The sequence below is a fragment of the Schistocerca gregaria genome, chromosome 4 (genome assembly GCF_023897955.1).
Source record: "Schistocerca gregaria isolate iqSchGreg1 chromosome 4, iqSchGreg1.2, whole genome shotgun sequence".
In the NCBI taxonomy this organism is placed as follows: Eukaryota; Metazoa; Arthropoda; class Insecta; order Orthoptera; family Acrididae; genus Schistocerca; species Schistocerca gregaria.
Genome location: NC_064923.1, coordinates 669,198,288 through 669,212,933, shown reverse-complemented (window position 1 = coordinate 669,212,933; position 14,646 = coordinate 669,198,288). Strand labels below are relative to the sequence as shown.

The 14,646-nt window shown below is 39.5% G+C and overlaps 1 protein-coding gene across 1 annotated transcript in view; it reads left to right on the top strand.

Moving 5' to 3' along the window:
• Positions 1–14,646, top strand: part of LOC126268191 (BTB/POZ domain-containing protein KCTD3) — a 225,565-nt gene that overhangs the window by 52,225 nt on the left and 158,694 nt on the right. The window contains exon 4 of the mRNA XM_049973801.1: positions 2,236–2,329. Coding sequence (XP_049829758.1) covers positions 2,236–2,329 — 94 coding nt within the window. The remainder of the gene's footprint in view (positions 1–2,235; positions 2,330–14,646) is intronic.

Below are 14,646 nucleotides of genomic sequence, written 5' to 3'. Positions count from 1 at the left end.
TGTCAGTTTTGTTCTCTAAATAGGGGCATGTTGATTTATATCTGCAAGGAAGTCCTGAATCCAGTCACAAATCTGACATTTGATAAGTTCTTCTTGTTTTCACTAAACAACACGGAGCTAATTTCTAAAGCACATTGGATCTCGTGAACAAACAGAGTGAGCTCAGTTTTGCTGGATCTCGGTTTGTGGAATCCATGTTGATTTTTATGAGGAGGTTTTTCTTCTCCAAAAGTGTCACAGTGCTTGAGGATGAAACAGGATACAAAATTCTACAGTAGATTGAAATCAGCAGTGTAGGCGTATAAATATGTCCATTTGACCTTTGACCCTTCTTGAAAATTAGAATGACAGTCACATTTTCTTCCAGTCTCTAGGTATACTTTGTTACTCCAGTGACAAGTAATAAACTAATGTCAGAAGGGAAGCAAGTTTTTTCTTCATAATCTCTGTAGAACCTGGCAGATGTGTCATCAGATTCAGATGTCTTTCCTCAATTAAGCAACTGTTACTTTCTGCTCCACAATCAATATGTGCGTTTTCAGTGTTAGTTGAACTAAAGAACCATATTGCTATGTTTCTTGATGAAACAGTTTTGGAAGGTGCGTTCAAAAGTTTGGCCTTCTCTATATTTTCCACTTTGGTGGCATTATGGTTGCTGAGCAGCCAAATAGGTGATTTTGGTCTGCTTAATGACACTTCAGAGTGGCTTCAGTTGCCAGAGACTGCAGTTGTGTGTTGTGAGTTGCTTTTGTGTGTGTGTGTGTGTGTGTGTGTGTGTGTGTGTGTGTGTGTGTGTGTGTGTGTGTGGGTGTGTGTGGGCGCACGCGCGTGTCGCCTATTTTTGACGAAGGCCATACTGGCCGAAAGCTTATTTGCGACAGTCTTTTTGTTGTGCCTATCTGCGACTCAGCATCTCATTGCATATACCCTAGTTAACAGAAGTGCTAAAGACCCCAGTTTCAAATACTCTGAATATTACCATCCCACAGACACGTGTATGGGAAACATTACATGCGTAAAGCCTGTACCCATTTCACATACAGTGTGTCCAAAATCTCCACGTTGGTGACAATGTCCAATGACTTCAGTTCTGCCACTGGGTTATTGAGAATAGTCATTTGCTTCCATACATAATATTCACTGACGGAAGCCCAGTTTTCATGACATGAAATAAACAACACACGTAGTAGTCATTGATGGTCATGGGATAATACACAAACTTCAGTAGATAGCAATTTCCACGTTCGTTTTGCTTTAAATGTTTGGTGCGGCATGATCGGTAACCTTTTGATAGGTCCATATATTACCATTCAACAATTGAAGGGAGAGAGGTACCTGTATTATTTGGAAAATTTATTTGTGGAACTATTGGAAGACATTCAAGTGAACTGGAATGTACTTTCAAAATGATGGTGCTCCTCCACAAGTTACTTTATGTGTGGGGGACCACCTCAACTGCACCTACCCTAATCACTGGATTGGCAATGGCGGTGCTATTAACTGGCCTCGAAGATCACCTGACCTTACACCTTTAGATTTCTGTTTATGGTGTTGGAAGAAATTGGAGGTGCACAAGGGGAAGGTAAATACATGAGATGAACTGTTTTGTCGCATCATGGACACTGCTAAATTGATTAGGAACCAACCACAGGCAATTGAACAAGCAACACAACATGTTGTCTCTAGAGCGCAAAAGTGCATTGACGTTCATGGTGGGATATTCACACCTGTTCTGTGAACTGTACAATATCTACACGATAAGTGTTAAAGCCGTTTGTAAAATATGTGGTTTGTCTTTTTCAACTGAATACACGTAACATGCATGTTGTAATGTATTATGTACTAAATACAAAGTGAATAAACATTGTGTAAAAATGTGTAACATAACTGTGTCTCTGTAACATTGTTTTTAAAAATGTGTAACATAACTGTATGTCTCTGTAACATTGTTTTCAAGAAAATCACGTTACGGTCCAGTTGTATTGCGTATACGTTCATGTTGTGCACATCAGTTTTGCAGAATTAAAGTTCCTTACAATACCCATACCTCCCTAACGAAGCATTTGCGGACCTATGTTCATAGAACATTTTTTGTTCAGAATTACTTATACTATCACTGTGTAAAATATTGACCTTTCCTCCCCAAACACCCCATATTAGTTGAGATTGGATATAGAATTAATAAAAGCAGTTGATTTTAAAAATTATCATGCAGTCTGTGTTAACAAATTTCAGGTTCAAACTGGATGGATCCTTTACGTGTTCAAATAGTGAAGGCTCATCACAACTGGATTGTTGTTGCATATGCTCACTTTGTTGCATGCTACAGGTTGGTATACTGAGCTTTGGAATCATAGTATATTAGAGTACATGTAATTGTGTATTAAAACTTGAACAATGGTTCATCAGTTCATACACAAAAAAGCATTATCTGATCAGATATGTTTTATCTTTAATAACAATTGTAATAATAATAATAATTAGTAATAGTAATTGCATTTTGTAAGTGAAGACAAGCTCATCTATTTTATTCATTATTCTACTTAGTGCGGTGTTAGACACTACAGTTGTATTCCTAGATGTCTCACTATGTTATTCTGAAGTGGTACTTGTAAAATTCAACCTCTTTGGTGTTACAATGTTTCATACCTTTTTATTTGAACACTTTTTATGTCTGTATGTGTGAATGAAAGATGGCATCAGAAATCAATGGATTCCATAATTAAAAAGTGTGGGAAGAGAAGAGGTCTATTAGATTTTATGTTTTCATATGAGCAGATGACTTATAAAGTGGAGTATTATAGAATCGTTAAGCTATGGATTGCAACAAATGTGGTTTGAACATCTGTTTTACATAGAAGGCTAGAGAACACTCCAGTTGTGTTGAATTATAATGAAGGGGTGGGCCTAAGACTACCTTTATACAGGGTGTACATAAAGTCCAGGAAGACTTTAAATTATTTATTGCACAATAACTAAACATTGTACAGATGTATTACATATTGCATTTTGAAGAGATACTCTGAAAGGTCTTTTTTTTTTTTTTTTCCTTACAAGCATTCGATGTGCGAACCATGAGGGACCTGGCAGACGTCAATACGGTAATCAAATTCTTGCCACGCGTGTCGCAATATGGCCTCTTCGATTGTGGCATTACTTCCCTTATTCTCTCCCCAAGCTGTGCTACATCACATGGTAGAGGCAGTACATACACCAGATCTTTAATTTGTCCCCACAGAAAAAAGTGTAACGGAGTGAAATCTGGTGATCGGGGAGGCCAATTCATGAAGCAGCTGTCCCCTTCTATAGCACGGCCCATCCATCGATGCGACAGCTCCATGTTCAGATACCCACAAACTTCACGATGAAAATGGGGTGGAGCCCCATCCTGCTGAAAGATGAACGGAGAGTCTGATTGCATTTGAGGCATCAGCCATTGGTGCAACATTCCGGGTAGTAATATCGAGTGACTGTGCTCTTGGTGAAGAAGAATGGCCTGTACAGTTTTCGACGTGATAAGACACAAAAAACATTTATCTTTGGGAAATCACTCTCAAATTCAATGTATTTGTATGGATGCTTTGTACCACAGATTCGACAATTATGCCAGTTCACTTTCCCATTGGTGTGAAAAGTGGCCTCATTGCTAAAAATTAAGCTATCAACAGTGCCTTCCCCATCCTCATTTAATTGTTGCAACTGTGAACAAAACTCAAAACGCTTGTCTTTGTAATCGTCATTGAGCTTCTGCACTAGCTCCAGTTTGAATGGTTTCATAGACAGCTTCTGTTGCAGGACTTTCCACGCTGTTATTGGAGCCGTTTCGAGTTCATGGGATGCACAGCACACTGATTTCTTTGGACTCCTTATGAATGTCTCTAGTAGGCACTCCACATTCACTTCACTCATACTGGGACGTCCGCTTCTCTTTGCCGGGCATAAGCAACCTGTCATAAGGAATTTATTGTGCCAGTGGTAAATGGCATTCTTTGTTGGTGGCTTTTTACTGTACTTGGTTCTAAATATCCATTGAACAGCTGTAGCACACTTGTTTTTGTTGAACTCCAACACACAGGAAGCTCGCTCTGCACGTGAACTCGCCATGTCTGCAACTAGCTGTGGCCATCAGCAAATTACCAAACTACGCTGTGGTGCTATACGTAAAAAGCTGTCAGGGGTTCTCTTCAAAATGACATATGTATGACATCTGTACAATGTTTGGTTCTTGTGCAATAAATAATTGAAAGTGTTCCCGGACTTTATGTACACCCTGTATAATGGTAAACTTATGCACTTTTCATGTTATTTCCATGTGTTATGAACATATTGTAGTGTTTAATATTTTATAATAAAAATTACAGGATGGAAACAGCAAAACATAAATAAAAATTGGAAACATCTCACTTGTAGTTGATTGGGAGTGACACACAGATGCATGTGTAACATCACATCATTACTGTCATCGTCATTACCACCACCACCACCACCACCACCACCACCACCATCATCATCATCATAATCATGAGTTCCTTCCATGAAGCTAGGTACAATGTAATTGAGTGATTTGCGTCCATCTATTTCTGTCCTGTAGATTTCCCCCTGCAGAACAACATCCAGTGAATCTCTTTTCCTTTCATGGTATTCTTTAATTTAGTGTAGCCATCTCCATCTGGAATGTCCAACTGGTCTTCAACCTTGCACATTTGTTTCCAAGTTCTGATAGGGAATTCAGTTAGGCTGAATCTATTTCACATGATCAAATCATTTCAGTCTCACTATACTTGGCCCTTCCTCCATGGTCACTTCCACTTGTGTGTCACTCCTTATGTACTTATTTGGAAATTCATTTCACAAGCTTTCAGTTGACTTACTTGTCTTTTGGTTATGCGACTCATTTCCATATTGTAGGACATGTTTGGCAGAAGGAAAGTTTTGAATATGGTCTCTCTTACTGTACGAGGAACATTCTTATCCCTGGAAGTCTTCATACTAGGTGGAAGAATTTGGAGTCTATGTACTCATTTGCATTGCCTCTGACGTGTTTTTGGATATAGTTAACCTTAACTCTTTAAACTTAATGTTCCATAGATCCAGTTTCTGCTGCACTTCCATATAGATTTCACAGCAAATGGGAACTCATTTGCATACACAGAAGCAGTTATAGGGGAAAGGGAACTGCCCCATCTGTCTTTGTTCTAAACCACTTTTTACTTTCCATCTCCCATTTGTACATTGTTCTCACAATTATCATACAGCATCTGAATTTTTGTAATTAGAGCATTGAGGCCATTCTATATTTCCTATATTTTATATCTGTTGTGTGTGTTCTCCAGTTCCAGAAGTACTATTATCAGATATTTTCCTTTCTCTTAACATTTTTCTATCATTTGTACGACAGATTTTTATGTTTGTTATATTTATGGTGTGTGAAGTTCAGAACTCAAATATCACTCACATGTAGTAGTTTGATGGAACTCTCAAAAATTCTTGAGAAATTTGAGTTTGAAGTTTTCCGAGCATCTTTAACGCCATAGAGTGGAGACAGGATTTCAGCAGGCAGTGTGGCTCTGTGGTAGAATGCCTGCCTGCTAAGTGGTTGGCCTGGATTTGATACCTCACCAATGCTAATTTTTAAACAAAGATGCATGTTCTGCTATCATTTCTGTGAAGAGTAAAATACATACACATAAAAAAAATTTGTTATGTTTCTACATAATATAGATGATTTTGTTAACAATCTTTTATAACAGATCGGTAATTAAGAATTTATATTTGTAAAGAAACTGGATTTTTATGTGTGATGTGTAATCAGAAATAATAATATATGCACCTTTCATAAAAATAATGATTAGACATGTGTTAATTAGCATCTATTTGATGAATTTTATATTTAAATGGTGTAGGTATTTGAACCGAATGGAAAAAAATGGGCGCTACCAATATTTTTTACTTCTTTACGCTCCACAGATATGCTTGTAGAACGAGTACATTTATTTAAAAATTTGCATTGGCTGGGAATTGAATCCAGACTGCCCACTTGGTAAGCAAGCATTCAATTGCAGTCACACTGTTTGTAGAAAATTCAACATTGTTTTAAGGTATCAAAGGCACTCAGAAAATTTCAAAGTCGATTTTCTCGAGAATTGTTGCGAGTTGCATCGAACTTCTTTGTGTGATTGATTTTTGAGTTCTGAACGCCACATGCCATAAATACAAAAAATTACAAAAATCCAATTGTTGTGTAATCTTCTTGGGAGTTCAAAAATAAGATCAGTTATTCCCCTGTTAGTCCTAAATCTTCGCTGCTGTTCTTCAAATTGAGGTTCTTGGATACCTCTTTTCCAAAAATTTTAGACATTGTGATAATAAGGAGATCCCTCTATAGTTAGTGCACTTTTTCCTATTTTGTGTTTTTAATATCAGTATTAATTTTTTGATACTGTCATCAGTTACCCCATTTTTCACTCCATACTTCTCCCAGGATTCAGTACAACTATTGTAGCCGTGCTTCACTTATACACAATGGACTTCAGTAGAAAGTATAGGACAAAACTTGCTCCATAGTTGTCCACATGGAAATGACTTGTAGTTTGCAAAATGTGGAATAGGGCTGACAGAAGGATGGACTTAGGATGACATAATTTTTGTGGATAAGTGTAGGATACCCTTCAATATGATGAGGTAGTTGAAACAATGGTGACTGATGTGATTGAGTTTTTTGAACCAAGGGTGGTAATGGGTGATAAAGAGAAATTCTGATTGATTGGCAACTCAGCCCTTGTATTGTATCACCCAAAGAAACTAGCTTGATGGGGAAATCATCTGTCCTTGAAATCACTGGCAGAGTTACCGTCCATTTGTGTCGTGTGTAGGGGAGGGATTATTTGTTATTCAGTAGATGACAGTCAGACTGTAGTTACCGTTGGTGGGTGGAGCATTTGATATGATTTCAATAGAGCCTGGACATATACAGATAAGTGTCAAAGATTGGGGTTCATTGAGTTGAAAAAGACCGGGTAAAATGTATATGGAAGACTGGCTGAGTTTCTAAAAGGAGCAGAAAGCTTCTAAGAGGAGCAGAAAGCTTCTAAAAGGAGCAGAAGCTATGCTTGCCATGGATGCAAAGCATGCAGCTGCTGTCATTAAATCTGAATTAGACAAAAGATTGGAGGTGTTTAGTGGATAGGGTGAATTGCTCTATATGGAGAAGAAAATTGTGCATGATCTTCACAAGAGAAATGTCCTGCTCTTTGCCTTAAGCTGTTTAGGGACAACCTACACTATGTGATCAAAAGTATCCGGACACCTGGCTGAAAATGACGTACAATTCATGGCGTCCACCATTGATAATGCTGGAATTCAATATGGTGTTGGCCCACCCTTGGCCTTGATGACAGCTTCCACTCTCGCAGGCATACGCACAATCAGGCATTGGGAGGTTTATTGGGGAATGGCAGCTCATTCTTCACAGAGTGTTGCACTGAGGATAGGTATCGATGTCTTTTGGTGAGACTTGGCACAAAGTCAGCCTTCCAAAATATCCCAAAGGCGTTCTGTAAGAGTCAGGTCAGGTCTCTGTGCAGGCTAGTCCATTACAGAGATGTTATTGCCATGTAACCACTCTTCCAAAGGCCGTGCATTATGAACAGGTGCTAAATCATGTTGAAAGATGCAATCGACATCCCTAAATTGCTCTTCAACAGTGGGAAGCAAGAAGGTGCTTAAAACATTAATGTAGGACTGTGCTGTGATAGTGCCATGCAAAACATCAGGCTGGCAGATGACGTTCACTGGACATTCGCCATACCCACAATCTGCCATTGAATCACCACATTGTGTACTGTGATTTGTCACTCCACATAACGTTTTTTTCCATTATTCAATCGTCCATTGACCAGGTGAAGTGTCATTTGGCATTTACCAGTGTGATGTGTGGCTTATGAACAGCCACTCGACCATGAAACCCAAGTTTTCTCACCTAGTGCCTAACTGTCATGGTACTTGCAGTGGATCCTGATGCAGTTTAGAATTCCTGTGTGATGGTCTGGATAGGTGTCTGCCTATTACACATTGGTCTCTGTCAGTCAGTAGATGAGGTCAGCCTGTACATGTTTGTGCTGTATGTGTCCCTTCAGATTTCCACTTCACTATCACATCAGAAACAGTGGACCTAGGGATGTTCAGGAATGTGAAAATCTTGTGTACAGACGTATGACACAAGTGACATCCAATCACCTGACCACATTCAAAGTTCGCGAGTTCCACTGAGCGCCCCATTGTGCTCTCTCACAATGTCTAATGACTACTGAGGCCGCTGATATGGAGTACCTGGCAGCACAATGCACCTAATATGAAAAACATATGTTTTTGGGGGTGTCCGGATACTTTTGATCACATAGTGTAAATCCTAATTGCTGGAGAGAAATTTGAAACCCACACATAGTTTGAATGCAATGCTTTACTCCTGCACCACCCTGCAGAGGGAGTTGGTTTCAGGGGAAGGGTTGTATGGTGAACTAGATGTTTTGAGAAGCTGTTGCATGCCATGGTGAGCTTATGGGATAGAATAAAAAGGTTTGTAATTGGAAGTGTTTGTAAGCTGGCAGAGACTCACAGCCAGATAACCACTGTTGTTCATAATCACACTGATGTAGCTTTTATCAAGGGAAAGAGTGAATAAGGAATCATTCCTCAGCTGTTGCGATATTCTCATTGCTCATCGTGAAATGAATTGGGGAAGGAAAATGAAATTGATTTTGTGGTGAAGAATTTTAGGGAGGTATCCAGGGAGAAGATGAGTGAAAGGAAGGACAATTGTGGTTGAAGCAGGATGAAATTGTTTAACTTTGGGATCATTTGGGTGGCTATCGAAGAAATGATTCATCTAAAAGGAACAAGTAAGTGGAAAACAGGTCTTTGATAAGTCCAGCCTATTCGGCCTGGGTTTAGGGCTGAAGGCCTGAGACCTTTTGAAGGAACTAGGATTTCTGCAGGATCTGGTTTTTAGAAGATAACTTGAGACAATGTTTGAAATTTTTTCTGGAAGAGGAGAGAGAGAGGGGGGGGGGGGGGGGGGGGTGATGACTGTGTTAGAAGTTTGGGAAGAAGGGTGTTTTTTAAATCCAGAATAGTGTGTTTTATGGATGGCTAACAAAGTTTGTAGGTGTGTCAGAAACACAGTATCATGTTCAACAATGCTGGACCTACCCTTATATGGCAAGAAATGGGTGCATGTAATGCACCCAGAAACATTGTCGAACAAGATTATTTTGGTGATCCAGATGCATCACTGGCTCCTTCCATCCTCCCTGCAGTCTCCTGCCACTATACACCTTTTGCTCTCACAATTATCTCAGCCTCAGATCTCTGCTAGTTTCTCTAACACATCCACATCCACATCCACCTCCCCCCCCCCCCCCCACATGATCTCTCTCTCTCTCTCTCTCTCTCTCTCTCTCTCTCTCTCTCTCTCTCTCTCCCCCTCTCTTCCTCTCCCCCTCCCCCCTCCCCCTCTCCCCCTCCCCCTCTCCCCCTCTCCCCCTCTCCCCCTCCCCCTCTCCCCCTCTCCCCATTTGTCAGCCACTCTTCCCTCCGACCCTCCCTCCTGCTACCCTTTCCTTTCTCCCCTCACTTCATTTCTGCCCTTGCCTCCTTTCCCCCCTTACCTACTCCACCCATTATAGTAGTTCATTTCAGTTGAGCTTCAGCGCTGGTACTGTGTAGTTGGCCAGAACATTGTAGCCGTGTACTGTATTTGTGTCTATGTATTTGAGTTCCATCAGAATCTGATGGAAGATATGAATGGTCGCTAAACTCTCTCCAGTTAAATGAAGAGGCCTTTGAATCCCAGACAGGACAAATCTTGAGATAATGAAAAATAAGATGGCTAATGAAAAATCATGATTAAGATGGTTATTAGAAACAGGTACGTAAATAATTCAATTCTGTTGTTCATTTTGGGGACACTGTTAATTAAATTGCTCTTATGCTTTGATGACTGAAATATGTGACTGAATGTTGGTGCTTTGGGAATGATTTTTCCAGCCTTTCTCAAATAATGTTTATCATCAGTTTGAGAAATGGAATCACATCAGACACAAGTATAAAAGAAAAGAATTTCTTGACTATTGCTTTGGAGGGAGAATGATAAAGGGGAAGATCTGTAAAACTTTAATTTTTAAAATGTAATGGAATGTTATTAGAACATGAGGAACAGTTCAAATTTGTAAGGCGGGTCAACAGTGATAGTGTGGACAACCAGATCTTATGAGCAAGGAAAGAAGGAACAAGTAGTGAAGGTAAAAAGAGGACCCTTTGAGTCCTTACTCCTCTCCTCAACCCATTTTATTTGCCTTGTGACTCGTACCCCGTTAGATGTCCTTTCACAGCTTATTTTGTCAAATGAGGTACTGTTTGTTAGATGACTGTCAATTCTGTCAGTCATAAAAAGCCTTACATTAGAAGTAGAAGTAAAAGTAAATGAACTGGAACAGTCAGTCAGTATCCTGCCCTGCATACTTTACCAGACACATAACCAGATCTATTCTCCCTGTACTGTTAGAGCTACTGAGATGGAAAATTCTGCAGCAGATTGTTATTATGTAAAACTTACCTTTCTTGTTGTCACCTACCTCATAATTGACCCTTACATTCTATTGTTTTTCTCACCTGCCATAGTAATAGACATCTCCCCCTTCCAACTTTTTATATTTATTTTCCCCTGTTTTTTCCTGTCTCTATTACTTTTTACATTTACTTTTCATTACATTTTTTCTCTTTCTCATTTGTTTCGCCTGTGTGTCTTACTATTTAATGTTCAGAGAGTATAAGAAGGGATTTAAACAATGCAAATGTCATCCATGTAAGGAACATATTATAGCATTCAGGAGATTTCAAGTGAAGGCACGGAAAACGGGAGTGTTGGGAACAGCATGTATCAATTGTTAGGTTCCAAACCCCATTGTCTCAAGTATGGATTAAACTCTGCCATATTTGCCATCACCAACTGTCCACAGTGGTTCCTGACATCTATCCTAGTTGTGACATCTGTACTCTTCCCGCTGTTACTGCTGAATGTTTCGCCGCAAACTTCACTGAAGTGTTAATTTTCTGACCCAGAAATGCCTGGTGGAGCAAAATATTTATGCTTCTGTGTGCAGCTCCTCAAGTTATACAGTGCTTCGTGTAAAACAGAAGTTCTGGAGCACTCCAGCAGAATGACAAAACCCAGCCCTAGGACTTGTAAAATCCACTTTCAAATGCTGAAACACATTAGCAATGACAGTTTAAAACACTTCCTCTGTTTTTTCAATTGTATTTGGCTAGAAGGAGAATTTCCCTACCAATGGTGGCTGGGTATTATGTATGTATGTATGTATTTATTTATTTATTTATTTAAATTGTTTAGACCCATAGAGGATCACACAAAGTGAACTACGATCTGTGGTTGCTATTTTTCTTGTCCTTCCAGAATTTTTTCATCCCCTTGCTATGTTTAGCTTGACATTCTTCCATCCTTTTCCCTTTATATCTTCTGGGTTTTCCTTCTGGTGCAACTTCCCAGCAGGGGATCTTCTGTCTGAATATTTTTCGATCTGCGATGTATGCAGATGTGATGTTGGCCTTTTTGAGATCAGTTTGAACTTGTTTGATCCAGACTGTTGTCGTGTTTCTGTGAGTACATAGAATTTTCTTTGTTAGTCTGTTGTCATCCAGTCTCGTGATGTGTCCATAGAACTTTAGTCGCCATTTGCAGAAGTCTGTTTCAATGTTGGAGTATTTTTCTGTTGTTGTGTTTGAATGTAGCTGATATTCTTCATCTGTGACCTTTGGACTCAGGATTTTGCGAATGATTTTCCTTTCAACTTTTTTGATGTTTGTGAAGATCCCTTTTCTAATTGAGGTTTAGGGTCTCACTTGCATACAATGTTTTGGGTTTGATGACTAGTTGCATAGTGTCGAACTTTTGTCTTGATATTCCTGCACCTTTTGTTGTAGATGTTCCCAATTTATCAATGTGCTTTTCACATTTTGACTTCACGTGCTTTTTGGGCTAATCTTTCTGTTCCTGTGGATTCGATGATTTCACCCCAAGTATTTAAAGTGATTGGCTCTGTTTATTGTGCCGTTTTCTGTGATCAAATTTCCTGTTTTTACTTGATTTGTGGATATAAATTCAGTTTTTATGAAAGAGATTTGGAGCCCAACTTTTTTCTGCACATTCTTTAAGTACTTTGATCTGACAAATTGCTGTTTATTGATCCTCCGAGAGTATCACGAGAGTGTCAACGAAGGCTAAACATGCGACATTTATGTTATCCCACTTTTTTCCTAGCAGGATGAGTCTCCAGCTGTTTTGTTTTCATTTCCTTTTCCCATTCTTTGATGACCTTGTTGAGAATGATGTTGAAGAGTAATGGGGAGAGTCCGTCACCCTGTCGGACGCAGGTTTTGGTGAGGAAAGGTTGGGAGATTTCCTCGCTGAACTTGACTTTGGAAGTTGTGTCAGTTTGGGTTTGTTGGATGAGTCGTCGTGTTTTCGGGTCAAGATTGCTTTCTTCGAGTATATTAAAGAGAGACTGTCGATCGATGGGTTCGTAGGCTTTCTTGAAGTCAATGAATATGCAGATTGTTGGGAGATTTTGTGTGGCTCGAAATTTTAATGTGGATTTCAGGTTTAAAATTTGTTCAGTGCATGATCAGTGTTGTCTAAAACGTGTTTGTTATTCACTAATTAGGGGTTCGAGCTGTTCTTGTGTGCATTGTAGGAAGGTGGACAGGACAGGAGGGAAATTCCTCTGTAGTTATTTACGTCGGTTTTGTTTCCTTTTTTGTGGAGTGGGTGGATGAGTGCACATTTCCAGTCGTCTGGCAGTTTTTCACTTTGCGAAATTTCTTGGATGATATGTGTGATTTCCTGAGGTGATCATGGCCCCAGATTTTCCACTAATTCTGCGACGATTCCATCTTCTCCTGATGCCTTTCCATTTTTCAATTTCTTGATGTGGTGATGGATTTCTTCTTATGTTGGTGGTTCTGCATCGGGTTTTGTGTGCTCTGGGACTGGGTGTTGGAAACATTCGTGTGGTTTGGGGCAGTACCGTGCCAGTTCTTCACAGTTTTCTTGGTTGGTAAGTGCAAGTTTTCCATCTTGTTTCCTGAAAGACAGATTTTGCGGTGAGTGACCTTTAAGTCCTGCTGTTGAAGTTCCTGAAGTTATCCTCTATTGATTTGAGTTGTTCAGTGATGTAGTTGCGTTTTGTTTTCCTGATGGTTCTGTTTGTCTGCTTGTGGGTGTTGAGGAAGTGCTGTTCTGTTTGTCTGCATGTGGGTGTTGAGAAAGTGCTGTAGTTTATGGTGATTTGTGACGAGTCAGCAGTTAATGATGGCTTGATCACAGTCAGAATTCCAATGGGGGTGCTTTACCTTCTTTAGCTGTGGGATCACTTCTTTGCCTTTTCTTATTATTTTGTTGTGGAAGTCAGTCCAATTATTCACGAGATCTTTCTCCCATTCTTCTGTGATTTTTGTTCCTTGAATTTTTGATACATCAAACTTTTGGATGTGGCCATTTTTGAGGTGAACTCTCTTCGGGGAAAGTTTTACTTTGATTTGTGTAAGATAGAGGTGTGAATCGATGTTGGTACCCTATCGGACTTGGACATCGTGGATGGTTCTGTAGTGGATGTGGGAGATGCCTATGTGATCAATCTGGTATTCATCAAGTTGTTGGATTGGTGATCGCCACGTTTTCTGTTTGTGTGCAGGTTTTCTGAAGTGGGTAGACATAATCTTGAGGTCAAATTTTTGGCAGACATCAACCAGCCGCATGCCATTCGTGTTTGTGTTTTGGTGTGCAGAATTCTTGCCAATGATTTTTTTCATAGATATTTTCCTTGACAAGTTGAGCATTCAAGTCTCCTGTCAGGATTTTCATGTCATCTTGATGAATTTTAGTCATGGTCTTTTCGAGTTGGTTCCAGAATTTTTCGATGGTTTCGGTGTTGTTCTTATTGGCGATGTTGATGGGGGCATGTGCATTGATAAGGGTATACTTTTTGTTGGTGCTATGGATGCACGTTGTCATAAGTCGATTGTTGATGGGTAAGATTTCTGTGAGTATTATTATTATTATTATTATTATTATTATTATTATTATTATTATTATTAATTGAATCTGAGCAAAGACCGTCAAGTTTTTGGACTAATCATTGACCACCCTCTCTAGTTAACAAGTAAGTGTGTTGGTGCCTAGAAGCCAGAAGACGTTTATTGCAATTTCAGACTGATCTTCGGGCACTCTGGTCTATGACAAACTAACTGATACATCTGGAATCTGAAGTGCACATTGCTTTTGTAAACCCTCTTCACCATCTTAATCAATGGAATTGTGATTGCAGTGGGACCCAGTTTCATTGTCGATGCATGTGGATGACATTTACCTGTATTACAGTTCTACATCACTGCACACTGCAGAGTGCCAAATTGGGGGCACGTACAGAAAGTACATAACAGGTCCCTGAATCATGGATATCAGTTTTCTCCTATGAAAACATGTATCATGCACTTTCATCAGTTCAGAATCATGCATCTTCACCCATAGCTTTACCTTAGTGACCTGATACTTGAAGTTATTGAAAATATCAG